The sequence below is a fragment of the Quercus suber genome, unplaced genomic scaffold, assembly GCF_002906115.3.
Source record: "Quercus suber isolate HL8 unplaced genomic scaffold, Cork oak 2.0 scaffold_206, whole genome shotgun sequence".
Classification (NCBI taxonomy): Eukaryota; Viridiplantae; Streptophyta; class Magnoliopsida; order Fagales; family Fagaceae; genus Quercus; species Quercus suber.
In genome coordinates, this window is record NW_027069664.1 from 130,899 (window position 1) to 149,499 (window position 18,601).

Here is an 18,601-nt window from a genome sequence, read left to right on the forward strand (position 1 = left end):
CATACAATCATATCAAAAGTATAAAGTAGCGGAATAAAAAATAACACAAGATATGATCACCCAGGAAAACCAAACTGGTAAAAAACCTGGGGAGGATTTGACCTAGCTATCCTCAAGGTAAACCTGAATCCACTATGAAAGAATTGAAGTTCATACAAAAGGACTTACAAGCTCCCCACTTGACTTCCAAATGCTACCCACCAGTAGAACTTACTGACACGACCACGTGCAAGCTTCGAATCCACGGACTCCTTCTTTCTTGGATTCTCCAATCAGCTACAAGCACCCATGCTTGTTATTCTTTAAGCTCCAATGGCAACAACCGAGTTGATCATCAAGGTTTTGAAGTAATCTCTACCTAGAAAACCCTAAGCTTTGTGTAAAGGAAAACTCTTCTAGATCTCACAAGAGATTTACACAAAACAGAAAACTATGAGCAATAATACAACAGGAGTAACTCTAAAAACGTGGCTAGGGTTTTTCTTTATATACCTAGGGTAAAAACAGAAAACCCAAAATGTTTAATGAGTTAGGGCTGAGCTGGAATATTCTGCAGAAAAACATTCTGCCCAAAATTCGATCAATCGAGTCTTTTGCATCTAAAACCTTTTAGATCCACCACGAGCATTGGAGTTCTTATTCACATTCAAGTGATTTCCAACTCCAGGATTGGAATAAAGGTTCAAAACCTTTACCAATTCACCAATGAGTGCCATAGGATCTTGTGCTTGAGGCACAGGCACTTTTGGTTTGTTTGCTTTCATAGCAGCTTGTAACTTGTAACAGTTAGAATGAATATGTCCAGACTTTTCATAAAAATGACAAACCCAATCAGGTTTTCCATGCATCTTGTCCTTAGAAAGGGTAGAATCTTTAGGTTTGGACTCTCTTAGATCAACCCTAATCTTCCTAAGGGGTGAAACTTCTCTAGGTTGAACAACCTCACTCACAGGGAGTTTAACAATTTCACTCACAACCTCACTCACGGAAGGTTTAGAAGAAGATGAAGGAACAAAGTTCGTGGAAGTAGGTGCAGACACAAAGATGCTTTCAACATATCCTAAACCAGATTTGTCAGAATGATACTTTTGAACATTCAGTATTTGATCAAGTTTAAAACTAGTAGATCTAGCAACAGATAAATCATGTTCCAAAGATTTAATTTTATCAAGCAAAAGCATGTTCTCAGATCTCACATGATTCAAAAGATCATTAGCATCAAATAATTTAACAAGCAAATTTTTCTTTTCAAGCTCAAAAGAATCAATTTTCTTCAGGCCAAGTTCAACATTTATAGCATCCTTTGCAGCAACTTCATAAAGTTTATTATAGGCCTCTTGAAGATCTGCATCCCCAAAGAGTTCCTCATCAAAAGGGTTTTCTTCAACAGATACACTTTCATTGACTACAGCAGTAGCAGTGAAAGCAATGAAGTTTCCATCCTCGTCACATCTAGACTCATCATCAGAGACCTCATTATCACTAAGAGTTATAGCCATAGTTTTACCCTTAGACCTCAAGAATGTAGGACATTCAGATTTAACATGACCATACCCTTGACAGCCAAAACACTGAGCACCCAAAGAATTGTTTGAAGATTGACCAACTTTATCTCTAGGTTTTTCAAAGTTATTAACCTTAGTGGGATCATTCTTCCTAAAGTTTCTAGGTTCAGTGGTGTTTGTACCTCTTGCCTTTCTGTTGTTATTCCTAAGAAAGTTTCTAAAGTTTTTGACAAGGTACGCAATCTCTGTAGCAGAGAGCTCATCATTAAATCCACCAACCTCAATATCATCAACAGACTTAAGAGCCATTGATTTGGATTTGGAAGTTTTGGGTAGGTCAGACTTATAGGACTGAAGAGATCCTACATGCTCATCAACAGGGATGGAGTCCACATCCTTGCTCTCAGTAATGACAGTAACTTTGGGTCTAAAATTTTTAGTTAAAGATCTAAGAATCTTCCTAACAATTTTAGGTTGATCATAAATTTCACCCAAATTAAAAGCAGAATTAACAATATCATTCAATTTAGCATAGAATTCATCAAAAGATTCATCATCAGGCATTCTAATGCTTTCAAATCTAGAAGTTAATTGTTGCAGCTTGTTAATCTTAACTGCCTTTGTGCCTTCATGCACAATCTGGAGGATTTTTCAAGTAGTATGAGCAACCTCAACATTAGATATTCTCTTAAATTCCTCTATGGAAACAGCATTAAAGATGGTATTCATAGCCTTGCTATTGAAACCAGCTGCTTCTTTTTGAGAAGTTTGCCACTCACTCACAGGAGTAGTGGGCTTCTCCCATCCGTACTCAACGAAATTCCAAACTCTCTCATCAATGGATTTCAGGAATGCTCTCATCCTTACTTTCCAATAAGTATAGTTATTTCCATCAAAGTGAGGAGGAACAACGAGAGAGTGTCCATGCTCCATGACAACAAGGATCAAGGATCAGCTCAGAGATCAAAAAATCTCCAACAAGAGAGCTACCTGCTGTGATACCACTTGAACGGTTTTAGACCCCTTCAACGAACCAGATTAACCTAGTTAATTAGCCAAGTTGTTACTTAGTCAAATTATGCAATTCTAGGTTATCACAAACATACAATCATATCAAAAGTATAAAGCAGCGGAATAAAAAATAATACAAGATATGATCACCTAGGAAAACCAAATCTGTAAAAAACCTAGGGAGGATTTGACCTAGCTATCCTCAAGGTAAACCTGAATCCACTATGAAAGAATTGAAGTTCATACAAAAGGATTTACAAGCTCCCCGCTTGACTTCCAAATACTACCCACCAGTAGAACTTACTGACACGGCCACGTACAAGCTCTGAATCCACGGACTCCTTCTTTCTTGGATTCTCTAATCAGCTACAGGCACCCATGCTTGTTATTCTTTAAGCTCCAATGGCAGCAATCGAGTTGATTAACAAGGTTTTGAAGTAATCTCTACCTAGAAAACCCTAAGCTTTGTGTAAAGGAAAACTCCTCTAGATCTCACTATAGATTTACACAAAACAGAAAAGTATGAGCAACAATACAACATGAGCAACTCTAAAGACGTGGCTAGGGTTTTTCTTTATATACCTAAGGTAAAAACAGAAAACCTAAAACATTTAATGAGTTAGGGCTAAGCTGGAATATTCTGCAGAAAAATATTCTGCCCGAGATTCGATCGATCGAGCCAGGCCGAAATGCACCAATGCATCTACAGCCTCTCGATTCCAACTTTACATGAAAGACCTAACTTTGAGCAAGTCTAAACAAGACTTAAACATATTGTTTTGATCATGGTTTGCTAACATTATACATTAGAGTTCTAAATACATAAATTCCTAAATCTTTAGAACCTAACAATATCATTCATATCATGCATAAGGGATATATTGGTCATTAGAGGCTAGAAGACCAGACTCTGTCTGGGTGGAATGGGTGCCTAACACCTTCCCATTCCATAACCTATCCTCCAAATTTAGTTTCTTTTGGATAGGTAGACCTAGGCTTTATCTTTCTTTTATTTTTGGGTAGATTGTAATTAGGACAAAAAGCCATATATCTTTGGTAGTTTGTAACTAGGACCTAAACCCTTGTAATACTCAATCTATCAAGTTTGTACTTTTTTTTATTCAAGTAATGATAATGGAATATTTTAGTTATGTAAAGTTGTATTTTATTAAATTTTTTTTTTTTTGGTATAAAAAATAAGTGGTGACTCCGCACCACTTACCCAAAAAGAGAGGTGTCTTGAAAAAGCACCTAAATCTCTTTTTTTTAGAGCACCCTAATTTTAGCGGTCTCTCATAGTGGCGACTCCACTAGGGATGTCGAGGAGTCGGGAGGACATCTGCCGTGAGTTTCACAAGCAATACAAGTACAACGTAGAGGTGGATATAACAATGAGAGAGATCTCTAGACCACGAAAAAAGAGTCGAAAGAATCCTTCTCTACCTTCATTACCAAATGGAGGTCTAAAGCTACACAAATGATGAATAGGCCAAGTGAAGAAGAACAATTAGTTATGGTTGTAAAGAATTTATTACCTGTATACCATAAGTGCTTGTTTGCCTAATATTTTCCTAATTTTTAAGCTTTGATTGCTACTAGAACCCAAATTGAGGATGCAATAAATAATAGCACTATAAAGAATGAGGCCCCACCCAGGTTTAAGAAGAATTTAGAATCTAGTTCTAAAACTGTAGAAGTTTCTAATATCCATAGAAAGGGCTGCCCTAAGACCTAGGATGGTATTTCATGAGTTGTATATGCTTGTAAGCCAAGTATTTGAGAAGCTAAAAGCAAAAGGGTTACTAAAGCCCTTAGACCCAAGACCAATTCCAAACCTATTGCCTGCAAGGTTTGATGTGAGTAAGAGATGTGCCTACTACTGAGGCCCTGGCCATGATACTGACAAGTGTTTTAGCCTTCATCATGCAATTAAAGACCTAATAGACAATAAGGTGATTGCGCCGCCTACAAGGCCTAGTATCACTAACAACCCCTTACCCAACCACAATTTTGGGAGAGGACCAAGAATTAATTGCTTGATGACCAAAGAGGAAAGTAAAAAGGACCTATCTGAATTGATCTATGACCTACCCAAGTGCTTTATGATGACATAGGAAGAATTGATGGTTAAGACATCCATTATAGGATATGATATATGGAGTGAGGATGTACCAGAAACCAAAAATTACCCAACATCCACTAATGGGGGAGACACTTCGAACCCAAACCAAATTACCTAACATCCACAAATAGGGGGAGACACTTTAAACCCCAATCAAACTACCCAATATCCACAAATGGAGGGAGACACTTTGAACCCCAATCAAATAATTAAGCACCTATATATGGGGGGAGATACTTCAAACCCCAATCAAGTAACCCGACATCCACAAATAAGGGGAGTCACTTCAAACCCCAAGATACCAATCCTAATGACCCAACAAAAATTTCCCACATTACAAGGGGGGAAAACACTTCAAACCCCCACATTTGGAGATTGACAACCCAATAGAAGCCTTGAAAAAATCCACTCAACAAACACTTGCTAGAGAAGATAAGATTCTCAAGCAACTACAGAAGACACAAGCCAACATATCCTTATAGGGTTTACTCATGGCCTCATACAAGCACTACCAGAATCTGGTGGACTTTCTCAATCAAGTCCAAGTACCTACAACCACAACTTCACAAGATCTAAATTCTATGATTAGGTCCATAAGAAGGGAACTCATTATTTCCTACTCTGACAAAGATTTGACAAAGAAGGGGAAGCACCACAACGACTCATTACACATTACTATAGATGCCAAGGGGAAGAAGATTCTGATGGTTCTAATTGATGACAGAAGTGCCTTGAATGTGTGTCCTTTAAAGACTGCAAGTTGCTTAAGCCCTAGTATTGAAGATTTTGTGCCAACTGACCAACATGTGAGAGCTTATGACAATAGTAGAAGGGAGGTGTTGGGAACCGTAACATTGGAGCTCACTATAGGGCCGATGATAAAAAAAAGTGGAGTTTCAAGTCTTGAACATAGCATTATGCATCAATATGCTCCTTGGATGACCATGGATACATGACACAGAGGCCGTACCTCCGTCCCTATACCAAAAGGTTAGGTTTCCATATGAAGGAGCCGTAATTACCATATATGGCGATACCCTAACTACACCCAAGCCCATCTTTGGTATTGATTCTAAGAAAGAGCCATTGACTTTGAATGGCTTTAAGATTGAGAGGTCTGACTTTGAAAGAAGGGAAGAGCAAGTGGAGAAAATCCCTATAGACTTTGCTCCTTATAGCAACAACAATGTGGTACCAATGATGAGGAGAATGAGTTATCTTTCGAGGATGAACTTGGGGAAGACGAAGAAGCCAACTATTCAAGTCCTGATGATTCCTACTGCCACATCATCTTTTGGGCTAGGTTATAAGCCCACTGATGATTATTTATTAGAGATGGAGGTGAGAAGAATGGCCCATGTCAAAGCCAAAGCAAAGGGACTTCCATGTCCTCTAGAACCCCTAAAGCCCTATACTCTTACATTGAATAGAAAGTTTGTCAAAGCTGGAGATAGCCATACTAGTAGGGAATTCGTGAACCAAGATTTGATCCTGAGACCAGAACTATGATGCCTAGGTTCGAGCTACTACTTAATTGCTACAACAAGATTTCATAATTGAAGAAGGAAGACACAAATTGGGTTCTTGTTGATTGGATTGATTACATGGACCTTGATGCCATTACTAGACTCTTTGGAGATGCCATTTACAATATAAAAGAAGAAAAGTATTGGGAGGCTTGCCAACATGCATTACAGAGCCTGTACAAAGCAAGAAGAGCCAATAATGAGATGAGGAAGGGGGAGAAGCCCCTAGTGATGATGTGAAGGTAGTAATAGTGAGAGTGACAGTAGTAGTGACAATAGCAGCAGTGACAGTGGACATGGTGATGACGATAGCAACAGTGATAGTGAAAGCAACAATAGTGAAGACTATGATAGCGGATGCAGTGGCAATGATTGGAGTGAACCCCCTAGTGATAGATAATATGAAGATGATGGGCTCTATTATGAAGATTATGATGATAATGTAGACTACTATGATGAAGATATTGAAGATGATGAAGCCAACAGGTGGAGCGACACTGATGGTGATCAATATAGGCAGGAAAATGTATTAGAGGCTACAGCAGAGGAGATTGGAGAAGCCGATAATATAGACTATGGGCGTCTCTTGGATTGGAGTTGCATTACTGATGTTAGTTCAAAGTCAAGTCCTCGATATAACAAGCATGGTAGAGAGATTCTAGAGTTGGGGTCATATTACGATTTAGAACCTGGCTCACTGATGCCATATACCGAAGAAGAGGATGACATAGATGCTAGATTGGCTTCTCTAGATCAAAAATTGATGGTCCATAGCCTTAGAAACATAACACTAGAGAGCCCTGAAGATGATAATAAGAAAATGGAAGGGGGCGAGTCAAAATGTCTCCCTCAATACACCCACCTGAACAACAAAGGGAAACAAGATTTTTTTGGTGAGTGGATGGACAACATAGAGTGCATGGATGCTTTTGTGACTGACAAGCCCATAGATATGGAGATTGATGATAAAGACACAAATTATATGGATGAAGATCCCACGGTACTGATACTGAGGGAAGAAGGAACCTATTGGGAGCCACCTAGCATTGTTGAAGCCACGATCGAGTTGAAGAACTGGGCATGGGAGGGAGCCGCCTGCCCCATGGAGGACTCCATAAAGAATATCAAGACTGTTAGGTCAGTCTCTCTTGTCGAGAAGATCAAGACCGTCGAGCCAGTTACCCCCGCCAAGAACATTGTTTCTGTCCCTATTAAGTTTATTTCTACTAGTATGTCTATTCCTGTCAAGTCTATTTATGATAGTATTCTTGTCGAGTCTGATTTAGTTAAGTCTATTAAGTCTGTTGAGAACTCTTTTCCTTATAATCTGATTCCTATTCTGCTTATTTGTTGGCTTTGAATGTTTTTATTTTTGAAATTAGTAAATAAACTCTTAATAATAAGGAATTAAAACAAAGGCATCTAGAACCCCTAAAAGAAGAAACCCAACCCATTAAGCTGGGAATTGATAATGAACCTAAAATGATGCAAGTGGGCAATACCCTAACCATCTCTAAGAGAGATGCATTAGTGGGCCTGCTGGCAGAATTCAAAGAGGTATTTGAATGGTTATACGAAGATATGCCAGGAATTGATACAGATATTGTGCAGCAGTGCGTCCCAAAAAATCCAACCATGAATCCAATCAAGCAGAAATTAAGAAAAATGACGCCAAAGTGGACTCTCAAGATTAAGGAAGAGGTTGAGAAATAGTACAAGGCAAGATTTCTAAGGGTGGTCAACTATCCAGAGTGGTTAGCTAATGTTGTTCCAATGCCAAAGAAAGATGGGAAAGTGAGAATATGAGTAGACTTCCGAGATCTGAATAAGGCTAGCCCAAAATATGATTTTCCATTACCTCACATTGACATCCTAGTTGACAATACAGCAGGTTATGCCTTGCTATCATTTATGGATAGATTTTCAGGGTACAATCAGATTAAAATTGCTCCAGAAGATATGGAGAAAACCTCCTTCATTACTCCATGGGGGATATATTGCTACAAGGTCATGCCATTTGGCCTTAAGAATGTCGGTGCTACTTACCAACATGTTACCACCACTTTGTTGCATGATTTAATCCACAAAGAAGTAGAGGTTTATGTTGATGATATGATAGTGAAGTCTAAGGATCGTGAAGGGCATATGCCAGCTTTATGTAAGTTCTTTGAAAGAATTCAGTTTCATAAAGTTACAATTGAATCCAAAGAAGTGCACTTTCGAAGTCACATCTGGAAATCTACTAGGGTTTATGGTAAGTCATAGAGGAATTGAAGTTGATCCTAACAAAATCAAAGCAATTGTAGAGATGAAGCCTCCAAGAATTGAAAAGGAGATCCGAATGTTTCTGAGGAGGATACAATACATCAACAAATTCATAGCCCAACTCACTATGACATGTGAACCAATTTTCCAATTGCTCAAGAAGGAAGTTCCTTCAGTGTGGAATGAACAATGCCAATAAGCTTTTGAAAAGATTAAGAATTATCTGATGAAGCCATCAATTCTTGTCCCACCAGTACCCAAAAAGCAATTATTGTTGTATCTCACAACTATAGATATAGCAATGAGGGCTTTACTTGCTCAATACTTAGAGGAGACTAGAAAAGAGAACGAAATCTACTACATCAGCAAGAAGATGTTGCCTTATAAAGAAAAGTATTCACCACTTGAGAAGACATGTGTAGCACTTGTATGGGCAACCTGCAAACTTAGACATTGTATGCTTGCTTACAAGGTCTTGTTGATTGCAAGAATGGACCCATTGAAATATTTAATGGAAAAGCTTATGCAAGATGAAAAGACAGCTAAATGGGTTTTGCTTCTATCAGAGTTTGATATTAAATATGTGACTTAAAAATCTATAAAGAGAAGAGCAATTACCGATCACTTAGCCCATTGTTCGCTAGAAGAAGAGAAAGAAATCCAAGGGGACTTTCTAGATAAAGATATCATGGGGGTCGAGGTAGGATCATGGAAGATGTACTTTGATGGAGCAACAAATCAAAATGGAAGTGGTATTCGAGTTCTGTTAATTTCTCCAAAGGGAACGAACATTCCATTTTCCGGTAGACTTAACTTTCCTGCCACCAACAATGCCACTGAATATCAAGCTTGTATTATGGGATTATGAGCAGCCCTAGGTTTGGAGTGAGAGAATTGGAAGTATATGGTGACTCAGCCTTGATAATCTTTCAGATCCAAAATAAATGAAAAATCAAAGAAGAAAGACTAATGCCTATCATGAATGTCTTCAGAAGTGGGCCTCAAAATTCAGCAAAATCCAGTAACAACATATGCCAAGAATGCAGAATCAGATTGCAGATGCTTTAACGATGGCATCCATGATGGATGGGCCTAAAGAAGATGAAGCTGGACCAATAGTGGTGGAACAAAAAGAAGAACCAGCTTATTGCATAACAATAGAAGAGGATGAGGAAAAGAATGGAGAAGGTGTATGGTATTCGAACATCCTACAATACCTCAAGGATGGGACATACTCGAAGTTTGCAAACAAGAATGACCAATTGACCATCAGGAGGTTGTCTATTAACTACATTATTTGTGGTGAGAGGCTTTATAGAAGATCACATGATGGAATTCATCTCCTTTGTGTGACTGTTAAGGAGGAACAACAAATAATTGAAAAGGTTCATGATCAAGTTATAGGCCCCATATGAATTCACACATGCTGTCAAGGAAGATAATGAGACAAGGGTATTGCTGGACCACCATGGAAGCTGACTGTGTGGCTCATGCTCGAAAATGCCATCAATGCCAAGTCCATGGAGATCTGAAGCATATGCCACTCATGCCATTACATACCATGACATCAACCTGGCCATTCTCTACATGAGGGATAGACATTATTGGGAAGATTAACCCAACAACATCCAATGACCATGAATTCATACTTGTAGCCATTGATTACTTTACTAAATGGGTAGAAGCTGCCTCATACAAGGTTCTGAACTCAAAGAAAGTTGCTTAATTCATTCAGACCAATATCATTTGCAGGTATGGAGTACTACATGAAATTATCTCAAACAATGGGCTACATTTTAAAGGAGAAACAGAAAAGCTGCTACGACAATTCAACATTTAGCACCATAAATCTTCACCCTTTACCTTCCTTAAACTAATAGAGCAGTTGAGGCAGCTAACAAGAATATAAGGTGAATCTTGAAGAAGAGTACAAAGAACTACAAGGACTGGCACCTACAATTACCCTATGCACTTTGAGGGTATAGAACATCAATTCGATCTTCCACAGAAGCCACTCCTTATTCATTGGTGTATGGGATGGAAGCAGTCATCCCCATTGAAATGGGTGTTTGTTCATTGAGAACAATACTAGAGAGTGAAATCCCTGAAGTAGATTGGCTGTAAAGTAGATATGACCAGTTATGCATGTTGGATGAAAAGAGACTTAAGGCCTTTTATCACATTCAAGGTTATTAAAGGAGGCTTAGGAAAGCTTTTGAGAAGAAAGTAAGAACCAAAGATTTGAAGTTAGGAGATTTAGTTCTAAAAGAGATTCGAGCCCTGATCGAAGATGCGAACGAGAAGTTCAAGCAAAATTGGGTGGGTCCATACATTATCAAGTAGATATACTTTGGAGGAGCAGTAAGGTTGATGGATTTAGATGCAAACCCTTTTACTGAACAAGCTAACATGGATCAATTGAAGAAATACCACGTTTGAGTTGGTAGTCTCAAAGCACCACGTCCTGAAGTGGTTGTAAATTATGTTATTTACCTTCCTAGGTTTGTTTTCAAAAAAATAAAATAAATAATAATAATAAAAGAATAAATAAATAAATAAAAAGGTAGGTTGAAAACCCAAAAGGGCAATATACGCAAAAGGAGAGTGAAAAAAAGAGAGTGAGAGAGCCTACTAGGTTGAAAACCCAGAAGGGCGGCCTAGGCAAAAGTTAAGGCAAATAAAAAAGAATGAACTATGTGATGACCTGATCCTTCTACCAAGGAGGTACGTAGGCAACTATGCATTGGTCCGGTCACAATTTCCCTAAACCCACCATTTATCCATTATGCAAAAAAAGAGAGAAAATTTTCCAAAGTTCAACCATTCCATTAAACCATGCCATTACAAAAAATCCAAAACCTAAACCCTAAACCAAATCCTAAAAAACCAAATCCTAAAAATCTACACATTAAACAGAGCCCTTAAACTGAAATCCTAAATAATTCCTAAACCTATGTGTTTCACATCCACTTTTTGAAATAAACATGTTTAAAGCCATAAAAATAAGATGGTCATTTTTTCTTCAGTCTTTTCTCCTTGGGTCATTGATTGCTTTCATCTATGTTAGCTATTTTGTCATTTGGGTCCCTCCTTTTAAATTCATAGTTGTCAGTCTTGTGTCTTTCTCGGTTGTCTCTAAGGAATTTCTTTCTTATAGCAACCATGTCAACCTCCTTGTCCACAATCTTGTTCACTAGCCAGTTAGAGTAGTCCGTGGTCATCCTTTGAAAGTGGACCTTAACAAAGGACTGATCCACTCGGTCAGTCATACCCAAGCCCAACAACATGTTCTTTATAGAAGTAGGATTTGTGTCCACAAGAATAAAAAGTTTTCTTCTTTTTCCACCAGGCATTCCTTGTTCATATTGGAATTGCCTCAAGAGTCTGCCAGCTTTGTAGAAAGCTGCTTTCCTGAACCCAACTTGGAAGATATGATCTGATCCTGGAGACCGCAACAAAAGGGGTGGGCATTTCCACCAACAACAATTCCACCGAACGGAGGCACTGGATTTCTTGTTCAGAAACTTCACCCATTCACTCTCAGTTTGACACTCAGATTTAAGGACAGTCCTACTGAGAAAATTTCCAGGACCATAATCAGCAAAGTAGGCGTGGCAATCATGTCCAATATTTCCATTAACCATATTTGCAAAGCCAAGGGACTCCCAAGAAAGTTTTGTAACTCTCCACCATGAAATATAGAATCCAAACCCAAAAGAGTTTCTGCTAAGATTAGAGGAACAAGATTATCACCATCTTTAATCTGATTCACAACACTTATGGCTTGAGCATCCACAAAATTAGGCCTTCTAGTGCAAAGCAAGAATTTTCCCACAAACCAAAGAGCTAAGCCAAAATTCTTCTGCATGTTGGCAGCCACTCTGTGAGTACATTTATTGATCAATCTGGAAAGTACCATACAAAGATTCACCATGTGCCCTTAGATCTTGCAATTGGTAATTGAAGTAGGAGGTCCTAGAGCATCAGACAAATTTTCCCTATGCCTGGGATAACAAGAAACTGCTACTGATTTCTTGCTAGGATTGTAACCTAGGATGGCTGAAAATTCTTCAATGGTGGGACAAAGTTCAGTAGTTTGAAACCAGAATACATGGTCCTTAGTAGCCTAAAACTTCACAGTAGCACGGAGAAAATCCCACTTGATCTTGATATTCCTTAAAGCCCTGATTCCCTCTAGTTTGTAGGCAGTAAATTGGTCTTGGTGCTAAAATCAAAGCTACGAACCCATCTGTTGATATCATGAATTGTTAAATGAGAAAATTTTTGTTTGTTTGCCATAGATAACTCTTGCTTGTGATTATTGTGTCTTGCTAACCTTTATGCAAAGAGTTGTTGCAGGAAAGATTACTAAAGTAAGCTACATCAGTTCTTAATCAGGTTTAAATAAGTTTCAAAGAGTTTATAGCTGAGTAGGAAAGTGTTTCGTGGTCACAAACAAAGAAAATATTTTCCAAAAAACTTGAACATGCAAAACACACTTCGAAAAAGTGTGAGGAGTCAGCCCACCATGGCGTAAGCCCAGTGGCATGATTAAGTGCCTTTCAGCACTCTAAAAGTGCTGATCGGCACTTTCAAAGTGTCGAACGACACTCAATTCCACCAATGTTCATTTACACAATTTTGCATTTTTGGGTACTTGATCCATTTTTGACCCTATATAACACTCAAAAAGATTTTTGATTAAACTAGGGCATTCAGACATGCCTTACTCATTTGTTTCCAAAAAAAAAAAATCACCATCACTTGCATCATTATTTTCCAAAAAAAAAAAAAAAAAGGAGAAGGAGAGAATTGATCAAATTAATATTTTTCAAGACCATGAACACATCTCTCAAACTAGGGGCATTCGACCATGCCTCATTCATTTTCAAAAAAAGGGAACACCATCATCATCTTTTCATAAAAAACCAAGATTTCAAGATTTCCAAAAAAAAAAAAAAGTCATGCATTCATTTCTAAACTAGGGGCATTCGGCTTTGCCTCATTCAAATAAGTGCAAATTCCATCAAAGCCAATCAAGATAAGTTTAAATTGGTACTACAAGACCTTATCAAGTGAATTCTAAACTTGTCTCATTTAAAGTTTCCACAAGATCAAAAGCAATTCCAAGGACAAAGAGGTAAAACTGAAATTAATACAAGCTTTTCTAAGGAATACTTCTCCTTGTTTTTGTAGGAAAATTAAAATCATAAATCAAACATCATTGGGACTCCAAGTCCACCTGTGTGAAGGCCTCCTTGACCCACCTCTAGAGGAGTCCCCTTCAGTGTTTCTTTCTTGACTTGCATAGAATCGAGAATCCTATTTTTGGTTCTCAAGCTCAAGATTCTCGATCCTTTCCTCCAAGGATCTTTTGTTGGCATCAACCAGCACCATTTGACTCACTTGAAAAATCAGCAAAGACAAGTGTTAGATCCATTATCAGGAAAATCCCAAGCAAAAGACACTTAGAGAGCATCATCTTATACCTAGCTCGTTTTGTTGATTATGTATTGGGAAAACTGAGTACGAGCCATTAGTTACAAGCCTCCAATCATCTGCATACTTTTCTCCATAGGATCAACATCGACCTGAAGTACAAAGGCATTAATTCATGAACAACTTAGTGATCCAAAAGAAATGAAGTCAAGGAATTAGAAAATTTGGGAACACACCGCTTCGGGCCAAGGAACATTTGGGGTGTGCTCTGGCCTGTCCAAAGTCATGGAACTATATGATCCATCAGGATTCATCACTTCATATTGCCACGCAAGAAAATGAGGATAAGTCTCTATGAAAGAACTAGAAGAGCCATTAGCATGGTAAGGAGGGGAATTCTCTTCTTACTCCTCTTCCTCTTCAAAAGATGAAGCTTGAAAGTCCAGCATGCAAATATTGTGACAATGTCAAGATATGGAGGATGAACATACAAGATAAAAATTTGATTTCAAAAGGGAAGGGAAATACCGATATCACAGGAATGTCAGCTAGATTACCCTGTAATTGAGTTTGAATAAATTCAAAATAACTTCCTGGTATCCCTGAAACAATGTGGCCAATTCGAGTATGAGCAATCTCTTCATTAGCTAGAAGGTCAGCCAACCAGATGGAGAGACAAGGAGGAACTGGAATGGTTGTAGGAGGATACACGTGTTGAACTTGAGGCAACACTCGATTGCCAAGATACCAATACCTTCCATGGCCACATTCAAACAATACATGATGGCTATTCAGCTCTAGAGCCCATTACATTCCACATACTCCTCACATCCAAGCCAAGGATTTAAAGATATCTGAAAAATCATAAAAGAACCCAAAATGAAAAGAAGACCAAACCACAACCAAAAACCAAAAACCCCCACACAAAAAAGAAGAAGGCAAACTCACATTAGCCACAATTAAATTGTCAATCACTGTACACCAAACTTCCAAAGAACGCTTGGAAGGTGTTGACAGACGGTATTTAGGCAACCAACGGAGAAACCTCGGATATATGCCATCAACATCTTCCTGAACTTGAAGACCAACCCCAAAATATTCATACATCCAAACCTAAAAAAATAATAATAATAATAATAATAATAATAATTCAACACACATCATATTGACATAGCCAAAGTAATTTTCAAAACAAAACCCACACATAGCAAAATTCCAAACCACACCTGCCAGATAAATGGTGCACCACCTAAGCTTGAAAGGCTACGCTGAGAACGTTGATCCATGAAGTGCAAAAGGGTAGCGTAAGCCATGCCACCCTAGTCATAATTTTTGATTTGATCAATATCCTTCGGACTCCACAAGTAGTGCAAACTCATAGTGCTACCTAAGTCCAGACATAAGAAGGACCCAATGAAGAGGAGCATGAACATGCATGTGTCGATTGCTATGGTACTACAATTCTCAATGTTTTCATACAACCACATCAAAGAGACATTTTTTCTCTTCAGTTTTAAAGGCACTACGCCCTAGAGACTTTTAATCTCTTTTGGAGTGAAGGAATCATTGATCTTGATTCTTACTGCCCAATCTCAAACCAGTGATGATGGAGAAGTTATAAGGCGTTAGCATCACTTCAACTATGCTTGGAAAATAGAATGTACACGTGGTATCTAGAACTATTCTAACAAAGCAAGGAGTAGTTGGAGACCCTTGTACTCATGAGTTTCCTAATTCAGTAAAGCTTGAAAAAAGTCTGAAAGCCGGCCTCATTAATGATGTTCTTAATATCTAGAGACAATTTCTCCCATATGCCTTTCAACATTTGAAGGCTGCCTTGACTCTTAAGGTTCTACAAAACAAAGTTTGAACCAACATTATGCACAACCAAAAAATTCCCATGTCCAAAATCACAACCAAAAAATTTTTCACGACCAAAATCAACGCCACAAATTTTTTTTCCCATGTTCAAAATCACAACCATAAAAATTTCCCATGTCCAAAATCATAACCACAAAACTTCATCCATGATCTAACATCACATACCCAACAAAAATATTTCCATAGCCAAAGTCTTATGCTTAACAAAAGTTTGCCGTAATCAAAGTTCCATGACCAATACAAGAAAAATACATGCCACCCCAAAATTTTTCCATACTCACACCCACAAATTTTTTCCATACTCATACCCACAAGATTTTGCCATGCTCATGAAATAAGACCTACACATGCCAACAAATTTTCCACACTCATCACGAATTTGTTCAACCAAGCCTATACAACAAAATTTTCATAACTTCAATGCCCCAAAATTCATTCAACAACATCACATATTACCAACATTGCCAAAATTCATGACCCACCAAAATTGTTCAAGTTACACCATGCCAAAAAAATACAACAATTCAAAAAATACCCCTAAAGCCGAAATTACAACGTGATCGACCCTACAATGTCCCAAATTTCAACAAGAGTACACAACAACAAAATGACAATGTCTCAACATCTAACTTTCAATGGAACATGAAAACAACAATTTTCCCCAACAAAGAAACAAAAGAAAAACTCACCTTGAAGTCCATCTTAGAATGTGGAGCATGGGTCTTGGGGTCTTGAAGGAGCCCCTCTCCATCATTCCATTTGTGTGATGGATGGAATTTTTTTCCCATGAAAAGTAAGGAAAGAGAGCCCATTGGAAGATGATGCCATTGTAGTGTAAAGAAAAGGGAAGTTTGGAAATGGGTTTCACAAAATGGGTGTGTAGCAAAAATAGCAAAGAACACAAGGATCTAAAAAGATATTAAGGAGGATGAGTGAAGGGAAGTTGAGAAGTTTAGAAAAGTGTTTTTTTAGAGAAGAAATGGTGTAGCGAAGGAGAAAATTCAAGTAGAAGAAGGAGGTGAATAGTAACAATGGTGGAAGAAGGAAGAGAGAAAAGTAAAGAAAAGGAAATAAAAGACAAAGAAAGGAGGGGCCAAAATTTGGCCACCCTCCCCCCCCCCCACCCTTGTTTTAGCAACCTGAGTTGTTGACTCGTCAACTCAGGTTTGATTGAGTTGACTCAGTCAACTCCCAAAAAAAAAAGTTGTTCTTTTCCTCTTTTCTTTTAAGAACAAAGGCTCATGAAAGATGAGTGATCTTTTTAATAATAATAATAAATGATATTAATTTCAAGAAAAAAAATTCTATGTGATTTTAAAAGAAATATTATTGGAGAGGATCAAGGACAAAAAATTCAATTTCTCTTAAGGAGAGAAAGTTTCAAACTCTCAATTCCAAATGTCAAATTTTCAATCTCAAGTTTTAAATTTTCAAATCCGAATCTCAAAATCTCAATTCCAAATTTCAAATTTTCAATCCAAAGTTTCAAATTCCAAATCCCAAATTTTAAATTTCAAATTCCAAATTCTAAATTCAAATCTCAAGTTCACTTCCAAATTTCCAATTTCAAATTCCATATTTCAAAATTCCAAAGATAAAACTTTTTTCAAAAAACTACACAAATCCATCAAAGTTTTCTTGCTAAAAAATGAAAAACTTCAAATCAAGAAGAAGCAAATGAAAATCATACATCTCAAAAACGATGGGACCATAAAGAATTCATTGTTTAAAGTCTAATCCCAAATTTTGACTTTTTCCATGTAACAGTTCAGATCAAAGTAGATAAGCCATTTGATCGACATTCTTACAACTCAGATCAAGTAGAGAAGCCTTTTGATCAACATTTCAACAGTTCAGATCGAAGTAGAGAAGCCCTTTGATCGACATTCCAATAGTTGATATCAAAGTAGAGAAGCCCTTTGATCAATATTTCAATAATTTAGATCGAGGTAGAGAAGCCCCTTAGTCACCACAACTCCAGTTTTGAGGTAGAGAAGCCCCTTGGTTACCTTTCATCATGATTGAGGTAGAAAAGACCATTGGTAGCCACAGCTCTGATTTCGAGTTAGAGAAGCCCATTGGTTACCTTTCATCAAGATCGAGGTAGAAAAGCCCCTTGGTCGTTCAAGCTCCTGTTCCGAGGTAGAGAAGCCCATTGGTTACTTTTCATCAAGATCGAGTTAGAGAACCCCTTAGTCGCCAGAGCTCTAGTTCCGAGGTAGAGAAGCCCCTTGGTTACCTGCGAGGTAGAGAACCCCTTGGTCGCCACAGCTCTGGTTTCGAGGTAGAGAAGCCCCTTGGTTACCTTTCATCAAGATCGAGGTAGAGAAGCCCCTTAGTCGCCATAGCTCCGGTTCCAAGGTAGAGAATCACCTTGGTTACCTTTCATCAAGATCGAGATAAAGAAGCCATTTTTTCGCCACAACCCAGGTTTCGAGGTAGAGAAGCCACTTGGATAACTTCCATTTAGATCAAGGTAGAGAAGCCCCTTGATCAACCCTCCATATTCAGACTGAGATAGAAAATCCTCTTAGTCACCTCAACTATCGAGAATCATTTCAAAATTCATCGTCTATCAAGTAGGTCAAGTATTCACAATTTTCATTTCTGTCAAAAAGCAAGGCACTAGTTCTATGTTCCAAGATTTTAGGTTCTAGGGCTAGGTAATCTTTGAAATTTCAACCTCAAGTAAATCATGGCTTCTAAAATCAATGTCTTTGTTTTACATTGACATTCGCTTTCAAAGCTCTGTCAATGAAGGGCATTCTGTAGACACTCGATTTTGCACCCATGATTTAATCAAGGAATATGACTAGAATGACCATTTATATACCCAAAATCCATGATTGCAT

At 38.0% G+C, this 18,601-nt stretch overlaps 1 protein-coding gene across 6 annotated transcripts; it reads right to left on the reverse strand.

The window, feature by feature from the left end:
* Positions 1 to 13,450: 13,450 nt before the first annotated feature.
* On the reverse strand, positions 13,451 to 16,846 carry LOC112003681 (uncharacterized). 6 transcript variants are annotated; one of them, XR_010631278.1, is made up of 7 exons: positions 16,439 to 16,846; positions 15,095 to 15,255; positions 14,817 to 14,981; positions 14,397 to 14,722; positions 14,105 to 14,301; positions 13,919 to 14,020; positions 13,451 to 13,834 (listed from the first exon to the last, which is right to left on the reverse strand). XR_010631278.1 is itself a non-coding variant. In XM_065779348.1 (7 exons), the coding sequence occupies exons 1-4, from the start codon at positions 16,559 to 16,561 to the stop codon at positions 14,666 to 14,668; spliced, it is 396 nt and encodes a 131-aa protein (XP_065635420.1). In that variant the 5' UTR covers positions 16,562 to 16,846; the 3' UTR covers positions 13,451 to 13,834; positions 13,919 to 14,020; positions 14,105 to 14,301; positions 14,397 to 14,665. The 6 variants fall into 6 exon arrangements, 3 of the variants coding, with proteins under 3 accessions (XP_065635420.1, XP_065635419.1, XP_065635418.1); XR_010631279.1 differs by having other exon boundaries at positions 14,817 to 14,944; positions 15,095 to 15,720; XR_010631277.1 differs by having other exon boundaries at positions 15,095 to 15,720.
* Positions 16,847 to 18,601: the final 1,755 nt, after the last annotated feature.

What these genes read in the sequence shown, in the direction of transcription:
- LOC112003681 (XM_065779347.1), bottom strand. Translation starts at nt 16,561, where the DNA reads ATGGGCTCTCTTTCCTTACTTTTCATGGGAAAAAAATTCCATCCATCA. An exon ending in ATTCTAAGATGGACTTCAAG is followed by an intron (nt 15,188 to 16,438) that starts GTGAGTTTTTCT and finishes AATTATGACTAG; the next exon opens with GGTGGCATGGCTTACGCTAC. An exon ending in ACAATTTAATTGTGGCTAAT is followed by an intron (nt 14,723 to 14,816) that starts GTGAGTTTGCCT and finishes ATGATTTTTCAG; the next exon opens with ATATCTTTAAATCCTTGGCT.